Below are 12,040 nucleotides of genomic sequence, written 5' to 3'. Positions count from 1 at the left end.
GTTTATAGCATACGTCTTTATAAGCTATGGTGTTAAGATAATAGTGTTTGCTTTATTTAATTCTTCTGGCATTCAATAAAGTTTGTTTTTGCTTGAAAATGTGAAATCTTGTGGTGTAGTTCTGTTGGTTAATTGTGGATGTTTTATTTAATCTTTAAAAGTTAATGGTCCCTAACTGGATCAGAACATCACACAGGCACACTCACATAGGCACAACCAACATTCTCACACAAACACAATCACACAAACTCTTACTGTTGCGAATACCTGGTTGCTGAAAAAAGAGGCACGTTGTCGAAGCTTTTGTCTTGCACTCATCAGGACAGATGCAAGAATACCAAATTTTGTGGAGAGCAACAATTTATACTGCTTGAGAAAAGGGTGCTGATTTGTTGGCAAGTGAGCTCTGCTGCCCGCCAGTCAAGTTGAGTGGTGGAAGTCCCACTCTCAGCTCTTTTAGCCAGCCCCCAGCATGTTATTGCTCTAGGGTGGGCTTATATCTGCCGTGTCGGCTGTTAGCTGACTTTCCATCCAGGGTGGGAAGGGGTGAGCAGACCAAGCCCCCGTCCTCTCACCCATCCCCTCATAAAATCCAGCCCTTGGTCAGAAAGTTCTTTGTTTAATTGATCAGTATGTATTTGCTGAAAGAAGGAGGTCGTTCAGTTTGGGTTTCGCGAGGGAAAAACTGGAAGATTTGTTCTAGTTTCTAGCTCGTGGAAGAATTCGACAGTGTTCCTTGCAGAGCCTTGCAACAGAAAGCAGTCATCAGAGTTAGCTTGGAAAGCTGTGAGAAGGCAGTTGGATATTTGTCGGCAGCCTGACAGCACACTAATACGGACACAATCAGACAGACAGGCTCACACAGGCACCCCCACAGGCACAAGTTATTCTCCAAGCCATTCACCATCCTGACTTGGAACTATATCGCTGTTCCTTCACTGTCACTGGATCAAAATCCTGGAACTCCCTTCACAGCAGCACTGAGGGTGTATCTGTACTACTTGGACTGCAGCGATTCAAAAAGCCATTTCACCACCACTTTCTCAAAGGCAATTAGGAATGGGCAACAAATGCTTGCCAGCGATGGCCAAATTCCGTGAAAGAATGAAAAAAGAAATGCCAAGGCAGCGGGAAGACGCACGCTCCCTTCCTGATGCCTTACCGCATCATAATACCAGCCCTTTCGCCTTCCAGCTCATTACTGTGAAAATTCAGCCCTTAATTTCTTTTGACGGGATATCTTATTAATGCTCATATGACAGGTCTCTTCATTTTATTATCAAAACTGTATTCAAACCAGTAGCATGACTTGCCACAATAATTTCTGTCATTTATTTGGCAAATGTTTATTCTTCAATTGACGCCATTGAAAAACAGATTATTTAGTTATTATTTCATTGTTCTTTATTTGACCTTGTGTGCGTAAATCAGCTTCCACGTTTCTGACATTATAACAGTGACAACACTTCACAAAGTAATTCATTGGTTGTAATTGCTCTGATTCCATTAAAGTTCTTTTTTTCTTATTCTCCTCATTAACATTCCAGACTTGTAACTATAACTCTATACAGCAAGAGGACTGAATGCAAATAATCCAACAAAGAAAAAGACATTTGATCAACAGTAAAGTTGGATTGTATGTGTATGTTTGTGCATTTGAACAGGAGGAAAGAGTTCCAATTATACCACTCTGAACATTTCAAAACCAAAGGCCAAGCCGTCTGCTGTCAAAAATATCACCGTAAAACTCTCCCCCACTTTGACGGCCTGCCCTGCAGCTATTTAATGTTCTAAGGAGCGTTAATCGGTTTCAGATGGGCCTTCTGCCTCTCACCTCTGGCCAATCTGATTAGTTGACAGCTCTCTGGTCCCAGCAGAGCCACAGGGTGCGGTGGTCACTATTGGAACTGCATCCAGGCCCTGAAGAAGAGGCAGGTGCTGGGTGACAGGCAAGTTGGGGGTGTTCTCGGCAGGGCCAGGGTAGGGGGCCTTTGGGTTGGTGGGATGATTTGGGGGTGTGAGGGTTGGAGGCCAGGGTGCAAAGGCCAGAAGGGGAGGGGACACCCTGAGGGAAAGGCAGGCTGTGGGGGCCTCTGATCAGAAAAGGAAGTCCATGAAGGAGGGGTCCTCCTGCCTGGGACTCAAGCAGGCTTTCCTGTCGGGCTTCCCACCTGTCTGCAACCTCTTCCTGCCAGCCAAAAAGCTGCGGCCTGGCAGGAAGTGGCCATTATTGGGCCTCAATTGGCACAAATTGGCCATCTGAGGTCTCGCCCGCCGCCTGTTGATTTGTAGCAAAGTCAGGGATGGGTGGGTAGGTGAAAGGTATGGCACGCACAGAATTTTAGTGGCCTCCCTGTCTACAAACCTGCCTGCTGGGTACCATGAAATTCTGCCCAAGAGTTCTGCTTTTCCCATTTCATAAAGGACACTGAGTAGTTCGATGTGGGCTTAGTATGATACTGCTGTCACAGTGTAATTCTGATCAAAGCCCAGCAGTTTGATGCTATGACTGGTAGGGGGGCACCAAGGGAAGGATAATAAGTTCAGCTCTGTTCTAAACAAGCAAATTTGCTTTCCACTCAAAAAAAAAAGGAAAAGCATGGTGAAATCCGGAGTGAGAGTCATATTGCGATTCCCTGTTTCAGCTGCTGCTGTCACTGTCCTCTCTCACGCCTTTATCTTCCCACAACATTCCTGAGGGTTCTCGATCCAGCTTTATCGGCCTTGTCAATGGATCTGCACATACCAAGGACTGGAACAGGAAATGCAATAGCTCTGACATAAAGACCATATTGCAAACTCTCTGTCACAATAGCTTGACTTTGAATCACTTCCTTTACCTCAGTCAGCAGAAGCAGTGTATGGTTTACACAACAGCCTATCTGTACAGGGGAGATTGAGGGAAAAAAACTTAAATACATTATTTGCCAGGTCCTTGTTTAAAAAAATCAACTAACAAATCAACGTTTGTTATTTATATATGGTAAAAGAAGTTTTATTCTGAAATGTTCCATTTAATCATTAATTTAAATCTAAGTGTTGAAGAACATTTTAGGTTGTACAACAACAAATACAACAACAACTTGCATTTGTATGGCACCTTTGATGCAGTAAAGTATCCCAAGGTGCTTCAGTGGAGTGTTAGCAAGCAAAATGTGATACTGAGTCACATAAGGCGATACTGGGACAGATGATCCAAAATATTGTCAAAGAGGCAGTTTTTAAGGAATGTCTTAAAGGAGGAGAGAGAGGTGGAGAGATTTAGAGTGGGAATTTCAGAGTCTAGGACCCAGATAGCTGAAGGCTTGGCCACCAGTGGTGGAGTGTTAAAGATCTGGGATAAGCAAGGAGCCATGAATTGAAGAATGCAGAGATGTCCCAGGGTCGGAGGGCTGGAGGAGTTCACAGAGATATGGAGGGTGGAGGTTATGGAGGGGTCTGAAAACAAGGATGAGAATTGGAAAACCGAGGGGTTTTCAGAACAGAGCCCACACTACCAGTGAGGGGATGTGTCAAAATAGAATCCACATTCACAGCCTACAGCTCAGAAAAAAACTGGGGATTCGGTAGATACATGTTCGGGGCAGATCCCAGCACCTGCGAAGACATTCCAATATCACCTTGAGGTGTCACCAGGCTTCTACAGGAAAAATTAATTTTATTTCAAAATGGGCCGTTTTTCCCTCTAGTATCATTTAATTTGCTTTCAATAAGGGGTATGGCCTTCCATGAAGCCTCAAAGAGTCTCATGAGATTGGCTGAGGCTTTTTAAAACATAAAGGTCAAAATTCCAGAAATAACTTGGGAATGGTCCCTGTCATACAGTCTTGGAGTAGAGACTATTTGTTGCCCATCCCTAATGTCCTTGAGCAGGGTAGTGAGTTTTCTTCTTGAACTGCTGTAGTCATTGGAGTATACACTCACAATGCTGCTAAGGAGGACTTCCAGAATTCTGAGCCAGTATCAGTGAAGAAATGGCAATATGGTGCCAAGTCAGGATGGTGTGTGGTTTGGAGGGGAACTTGCAGGTGGTGGTGGTGTTCCCATACATCTGCTGCCTTGTCCTTCTAGGTGGAATAAGTCACAAGTTTGGAAGATGCTGTTGCAGGAACCTTGGTGAGCTGCTACAGTGCGTCTTATAGATGGTGCACACTGCTGGCTCTGTGCATCAGTGATGGAGGGAGTGGATGTTGAAGGTGGTGGATGGGATGTCAATCCAGCGGGCTGCTTTGTCCTGGGTGGTGTCAAGCTACTTGAGTGCTATTGAAGCTAGACTCATCCAGACAAGTGTATTCCACCACACTTCTGACTTGTACTTACAGGCTTTAAGGAGTCAGGAGATGAGTCACCCACCTCAGAATTCCCAGCCCCTGACTTGCTCTTGTAGCCAGAATATTCATATGGCTGGTCCAGTTAAGCTTCTGGTCAATGGTAGCTTGCAGGATATTGCTAGTGAGGAATCTAGCAATATCAAGGGGAGATGGTTAAATTCTCTCTTGTTGGAGATGATCATCGTTTGCCTCTTGTGAGCTGTGAATGTTACTTGCCGCTTACTGGCTCAAGCCTGTATGTTGTCCAGATCTTGCTGCATATGACACAGACTGCTCCAGTATCTGAGGAGTAGAGAATGTTACTGAACATTGTGCAATCATCAGTAAACAGCCCTACTTCTGTTGTTATGATGGAAGGAAGGTCATTGATGAAGCAGCTGAAGATGTTTGGGCCTAGGACACTACCCTAAGGAACTCCTACAGCGATGTCCTGGAGCTGAGATGATTGACCTTCAACAACCACAACCATCTTCCTTTGTGCTAGGTATGACTCCAACCAGTTGGGAGTTTTCCCCCTGACCCCCATTGACTAAAGTTTTGCGAGGGTCTTTGATGCCACATTCAGTAAAATACTGCCCTGTCAAGGCCAGTCACTCTCACCTCTCTTCTTTAGTTCAGCTCTTTTGTCCATGTTTGGGCCAAGGCTGTAATGAGGTCAGGAGCTGGGTGACCCTGGTGGAAGCCAAACTGAGTATCAGGGAGCAGGTTATTGCTATGTAAGTGCCACTTAATAACACTGTCAACAAAAACTTCCATCACTTGGTTGATGATCAAGAGGAGGTTGATACGGTAGTTGTTGGCCAAATTGGATTTGCCCTGGCTTTTGAAGACAGGACATACCTGGGCAATTTTCCACATTGCCACTATTGTAGCTGTACTGGAACAACTTGGCTAGGGGCCCGGTTAATTCTGGAGCACAGGTCTTCAGCACTATTATCAGCAGTAGAAACCTCAACTGTATGGCTGCCCACCGATTGGCCAATTGAGCCACTTAAGAGCCCAATTGAGGACCACTTCCCTCCCAGGCCAGCATTTTACCAGTGTCAGAAGAGCCTACTGTTGTGTGGGGAGACCACTAGGTAAATCCTGGAGGTCTCCCAACAGGTTCCTGGGAGAGACCCACCATGGCCCATGGAGGGGACCCTTGCAACTGAGGCAGACCATTGGACTCTGTCGCCCTCCCCCCAACCCCTACCACCACCCAACCCAATCACTGAGGCCTGCCTCCCTGCCCCGGCTTCATAAAAGCAACTCAGCATTGAGGCGCCCTCTCTTGCTGCAGCCTCAGCAGTGGCCACCACCAGCAATGGCATGACTGTGGCTGCTAAGCTGCTGGCCCTCTGGTTGGGATGGTGGTCCCAGCAATAGCCAATTAACAGTCTGCCAGCAGTAAAATGCCGCCCCTGAGTCCTGCTGCCCACCAACAGAGCTCTCGCTTTCAGCCCCAGCAACAGGACTTGCTCCTCATTCAACAAAATTTAGCCCAAAGCCTTTATCTCTCCACATCTCTACACTCATCGTTAACTGGTTTGTTTGGAAAATAATCCTATATTTTATAACATACTAATTGCCAAATATATTAATAGCATATGTTAAATTTGGATGGAAGGATCATCATGGCTTAACATTCCCTGATAGGCCTCAACATCTAGCACTTCATCCAATACAACTTAAATTACTGAAATCAAAAGCAAAAATCAGCCTACAGACAGATCTCACTCTCTGGTTTCATCTATTTTTTTCCTCTTATATTTAAATATTTGAACAATCTATTTCCACAATGTCACCAATTATCTGAAAAAAATAATTTCCAGAAATGTTGTTCATTTAGTAATGAACCTTTGGCTGGTTTAAAAGCAAATAAGGTTGCTTCAAGCTTTTTGCTCAAGTTTAATTCTTGGCAGAGAACAGGTGCTTAAATATTCTTACTTTAGATTTGGAACTGGTTGCATAGTTTTGATAGCAATAAAATATTTTCTGAGAAGGTTATGAATAAGCATGATTATGAAGGAAAGTGATGCTATTGATTTTACATGCGATTTATCATAGTCACATAACATTTTGGTGCACTTTGCTCATGATGAACCCTACACGTTTAACCACAGCCTCCTGAAAATGTCCCCAGCCTACGTCAATTTTCTTTAGTGTCTCAGCATTTAGACAATAAATACAGGTGTTGAATAATGTGCGACCAACACAGACTGCAACTAGATAGCAACAATGAAAAGATACAAGACATTGTACAAGTAAATCACAATGAACAGCAAAGTTACTCTATGTACTTTATGTGGCTTCCACAGAAGGTAAGAAATGAATAAACTCTAGAATTGAATGTTATTTATTCAGAATCTAGAATTGCATTTACAATGTGCATGTAAATAAGATTTCTCCTAAAGTTCTTGTGATAGAATCGCTATTGCGATAATCTATTACTTTTTTTATTACACAAATTAAATGGAGACTTATAGTAATCTGCACATTTGATTAGATTTTATTATCTTAAGAAAATTAAATTTCAGTGGAGAGTGGTATTGGACAAAAGACTGTAAGGTACCTGACAATACCAGGAAAGTAGGAATAAAATTTCAGTCCAAATGAATAAATATACATCTAAGAAAGAAAACTAAACTCTGTTTTCAAAAGTCATTTCTTGTGTATTTTGATTATATAGCTGCATCAATTGGAAGAACAGGAATGAGCCTGCACTGTCAGTGTATCAAAACAACTTCAAAATTCATCCATCCAAAGGCCATGGAGAATATTGCCATTATACCAAGCAGTACTCACTGTGAAAATGTAGAAATTATGTAAGTGTTTATGACAGAATATTTATGATTCTTATTTCTTTAATGACATTTAGATGTTGTTTTGTCAGAAGATAATTCTTAATAGTATGAATAGATAATAAATATCAAATGGTACAAAATAGGGTTGTTTAAAATGCTACAGGAGGATAGCTGACTGGGTCTTTAACATTCAGGGTAAACATTCACTTAGTGTGAAAGGAGCTACTTGGAAGGTCATATCAGTAAAGTTTTCTTTAGAGTAAAATAGAATGCACACTTTGCCTATAGGGAAACACTCCACTTAATGAAACCCAGAAAACTAGGGCCAGGATTTCCCGGTCGGCGAGCGGGGGGGCGGGGCCCACTCGCCAACGTGTAAAATGACGCAGGATGAAGTCGGGGGAACTCCCGACGTCACCGCGCCCCATTTAAATTTTCAGGTAGGCGGGGGCTCAGCAAAATCAGCTGTGCGCCCACCGACCTGTCAATGGCCAATTGAGACCACTGACAGAGACATTAAACTAATTAGTGGACCAGAAGCCCTGGTGGGCTTCAGAAAAAGCATGAAGCCTCATCCACGGGCGGGATGAGGTTTCATGTAGGTTTTAAAAAATGTAATAAAAGTGTATGTAAAAGTTATGGACATGTCACAACTCATGTGACAGTGACACATGAGGGGACATGTCAGGGATTTTTTTTTTCTATTTTTCAGATTTTTTACAGTAGAGCCGAACTCCCTGAGGCTGCACTTAGCCACAGGGAGATGAGTGCGCTCTTTCGTGCGCATGTGTGAAAGAGTGCACTCTCGGCTCAGGGAAACCCCCCCCACCCGCCTGCACAGGGAGCACATAACGTTTCCATGCGGACGTCATGCTGGGTGGGCCTTAATTGGCCTGCCCACATAAAATGGCGGCGCACCCCTAACCAGGGGTGCCAATCAGAGGCACACCTCCGCGCACCCGCTCTTCAACTTCCCCCCCAACGGGGGGATAATTCTGCCCTAGGAGATTCAAGTGTTAGGGACTTTCAAGTGTATGAGGCATATTACTGATGCTTAACCTTCTAAACCTTTGCAACTTAGCAACAGGGAGCCAGAGTTCAACGTGCTAATGATTAAGTAGGACTATCTGACTCATTTTGGCTTGCGGTATTATCTGCAGTCAAATGAGAGAAGTTCAGCACCTTGCCTCTCCATAACCAATCAATGAGCCAGACTGGTCAATCAATAACGTACAGCATACTGGAGTTTTATAGCTCTGCCTAACTCAAATGTTGAGTTATGAATTCTGCCAAGGATGAGTCTCTCAGTAACAGGCATGCAATGTTGCAACTACTGTGACAGTAAAGAGACCCCACTTGGCTGCTTCCCCATGGGCAATGGTCATTTATTGAACATTAGATACTTGGCAGGGCATGGGTTTGAACCCTTGCTCAGAGAATAGCACACATCAGGAGCCCCCTCTTGAATAGCATGTGAGCAATATGACTCATAATCAAATGTATAAATCCACTGTCACCAGCTTCCTGGTCACAGCATGGAAACACACCATGACCCATTGAGTTGTGCAGGAAATTGAAACTATTTTGATTATTTCTGGCAGACTTGGTAACCTAAGACAGGCAGGTCGGTATTATTTCACCAGTTTAAGTTCATAGTTTCAACACCAATATCTTAACTCTCTGCAAATTAATCAAAGTGGGCACTAAATATATCAGCAATGTTTACATACTCAGCCTCCTTCCAGTAACTCTTATTCAAAGATGCAGTTTGTTCTTCAACTTTTTGCAGGTCAAATTTCTGCCTTCAGCCTGGTTAGAGGACCTGTGCACAATGGTTGGCAATATGCTAACCATCTTGATGCTGTCCATGTCAAGTCCAATGCCATGCCACAGACTTAGTTATCAACTATCGAATCCAAGTTCCCATGAAGGGGCATTGCTGAAGTAATCATAATCACCAGGATTTCATTACCCTACCAGGGTGCAGGCTAACAGCCATATTGGAGTCTTCCTTTCCTGCAATGTATTCCCCATTTAGTCACAGTCTCACCCACAGCTCCATCATGGATCTTACACATGGGACAAAGGGCTCCCTTCTGTCACCTGCACAGATCTGTAAAGCAGGAAGGGTGCTAAAATAGAGACTTAAGAATTTCAATAGCGTTTTATTAATTATGATTTTTTATTGTTCTGATAATGAACAGGCAATCTGAAATAAATGTATTTTTTCACTTCTTTAGTGCCACTCTTCAGAACACTAATCAGGTTTGTCTGAATCCCGAATCCGCCTGGGTGAAAATAATTATTAACAGGATGATCAGTCAGTAAGTTCCTATTCCTGTGCAAGGTCAGAGAATACAAAAAGGGAAACCATTTCACTTTGTATCCAGTTACAATGTTAAACAGTCCTCAGTCAGGTGTGGCATGTATTAGTTATAGTGCACGGTGCAAATCACTTTGAAACATTTTTTGTAACTTACAGAAAGAGGATACCATCTGTTTGGCATCCAAGATCGCATGATAAAAAAGAGTTTAGGAAAATTCAGTGATCCCACAGTCTGCACTGGGGGCCATGGTTGAAGAGTGCAAGGGTAGAAGTTAGGGCCAAAACACTATTGTGCTGCTCATCCTAACTCTTTGAATGCAGCTCCTGCCGAGAGCATAAGGCTGCAGAATTTAGATCAGTGTTCTAATGCTATTAAAAAGACTAAAAGTTCACATCAGTCCTTCTGCACCTAAAAACTACCAGGTTCTTGTGGAGTTAACACTACATCACATTTTTTTCTTAATTTTCATATGTTCTATAATCCCAAAAGGACTAATGGAGGTCAATGAAGATAAACTCACTATGGGATTCTGAACAGGCTGACGCATACACATTCCAAGGACTCTGTACAGCTCAAGAATCCATATTTATCTGCCATCTTGTTCAGATTTGTCTAAGAATTTGGCAGTGAATGTATAACTGTCTTAAGTCAGTATTTCATAATTATGCATTTATTTATTCAACAATGTTAGCACTTTGAGAATGAAACCCTGATTTTTTTCTTATTGGACTATATACCCTGTACCATTGTATCTGCTTGACATCATATTGAAGACTGGATGTGAGTCGCATAAGTTATAATATATTATATTGGCAATTATATTGATAATTATATTGGCAAACTGATGGTGAATTGCCATTTGGCAAATGGTGCAGTCCTGCACTACTTCAGTTTTTTCAGGTTGCACTGCATCATCGCCAGTAGAAAGCAAAGCGTAAAAAGTTCCTTTACTTGCCAGCAAAGAGTCAACTATCCTGCCACCATTTCACCAACACTAAACACTTCACCATAATTTAGATACAAATGAACAGAGCTCTGTGCTTCAATATAATTGCACAGATTTGTGCTTGCATGACCAGAGAGCAGTATTACTCAACACTGCCAGCTCTGTATCACTGAGCAGGCAGTCCTCTCAAGCCAGTCCCGCAGCATAACCATGGATTCATTATCTGATTGGGTTATCGTATTCTTTCACATTTGTTGCCAGGCTAAGATGTTGCAGGGTTGCTGTCACATAGCAGGAATGTTATTTCTTACAGTGACACATTGTCAGTATTGTAATTCTGATTCTGACAACTTATTGCAAATCACCATTTTATTTTATATGCTTCACTATTTATGTGTATCCAATGTCAGATGATTTTGCTTATATCTATTACATGTAGAGAACAACAAAATAATGTTATAAAAACTGATTTTTTTTCTCAATTACCCTGTGATTTAATTTTTCTAATAGATTGCACTCCCTGGAATTTTTCTATTTATCAAGAACTAAGGGAGGGTGGTGACATAATGGTATTGTCATTGACTAATTATCTAGAGACCAGCTTAATCCTTTGGGGACCTGGTTTTGAATCCCACCATGGCAGATGGTGGAACTTGAATTAAAAATCTGATGATGACCACAAAAAATTGCTGATTGTCATAAAAACCCGCCTGGTTCACTAATGCCTTTTAGGGGAGGAAGTCTGCAATCCTTATCTGGTCTGGCCTACATGTGGCTCCAGACCCACAGCAATGTGGTCCTCTTAAATGCCCTCTGGGGGTGGGCAATAAATGCTGGCTTAGCCAGTGACGCCCACATCCCATGAACAAGATAAATAATTTGATGTATTTATTGTAAAGCTTGCGATGTGCTATGTCTTGCTTCCTAAATAATTTACTTTGCCTTAAATTATTATTAAAATATTTTCGAGCTGGCTGAATAACAAGTGTATATATTTTTTATTCATTGATGGGATGCGGGCGTCACTTCATCGTAGACATAGCTCACACAGGGGCCACAGAGATTCACAGAAAGAACACAACCATGTTTAACATCCTCCAGGGACATCTCAACAAACGGGATCTTGGAGATCCATACCCAGGTGTAGCCTAAAACTTGCCATAATGACAATTGTCAGCCCTCGTCGATCGCTTGGAATCTCAAGGGATGATGGATTAATTTCCTGAGTCTTATTGCGAGTGAAGTGGGAGATGAAAAATGAAGTAGACCTTGTGGTTTGCACATTGCACCCACGATTTGTGACTTGCTCAGTCAGCTCGACGCAGCCTCCGAGTTCTCAAAATTTGTTACTTGAGGCTCAACAGCTTCTGGCGGCTAACCCTCCGCTCTATTCACCTCCCCTCTCTTCTGCTCCCCTCTTTCCGCTCCCCTCTACTGAGTTCCCCTCTCTGCTGATCCACTCACTGCGGCTTCCCTCTCTGCTGTCCAGCTGACGGTCTCTCAACAGCAGGCCGCTACTGCTGCTGCTGTTGGTCACATTGGTCCTTGTGCGAGGTCCAATCTAAGGCAGCCAAAAGCGCCACCCAACCTGCTGTAACTGAATAAACCTCCAAAGTGTAAAACATAACCTCTCAGCATAAGTACAGTCAA

The 12,040-nt window shown here is 42.9% G+C and overlaps 1 protein-coding gene across 1 annotated transcript in view; it reads left to right on the top strand.

Moving 5' to 3' along the window:
* LOC144679649 (interleukin-8-like) overlaps nucleotides 1–9,445 on the top strand; it is a 68,968-nt gene extending 59,523 nt beyond the window's left edge. Inside the window, exons 2-3 of the mRNA XM_078540251.1 lie at nucleotides 7,003–7,138; nucleotides 9,358–9,445. Of these exons, the coding sequence (XP_078396377.1) occupies nucleotides 7,003–7,138; nucleotides 9,358–9,445 (224 nt within the window). The remainder of the gene's footprint in view (nucleotides 1–7,002; nucleotides 7,139–9,357) is intronic.
* The last annotated feature ends 2,595 nt before the right edge of the window (nucleotides 9,446–12,040 follow it).

This window comes from Cetorhinus maximus, chromosome 1 (assembly GCF_964194155.1).
Source record: "Cetorhinus maximus chromosome 1, sCetMax3.hap1.1, whole genome shotgun sequence".
Classification (NCBI taxonomy): domain Eukaryota; kingdom Metazoa; phylum Chordata; class Chondrichthyes; order Lamniformes; family Cetorhinidae; genus Cetorhinus; species Cetorhinus maximus.
This window is presented reverse-complemented; position numbering and strand designations above follow the sequence as displayed.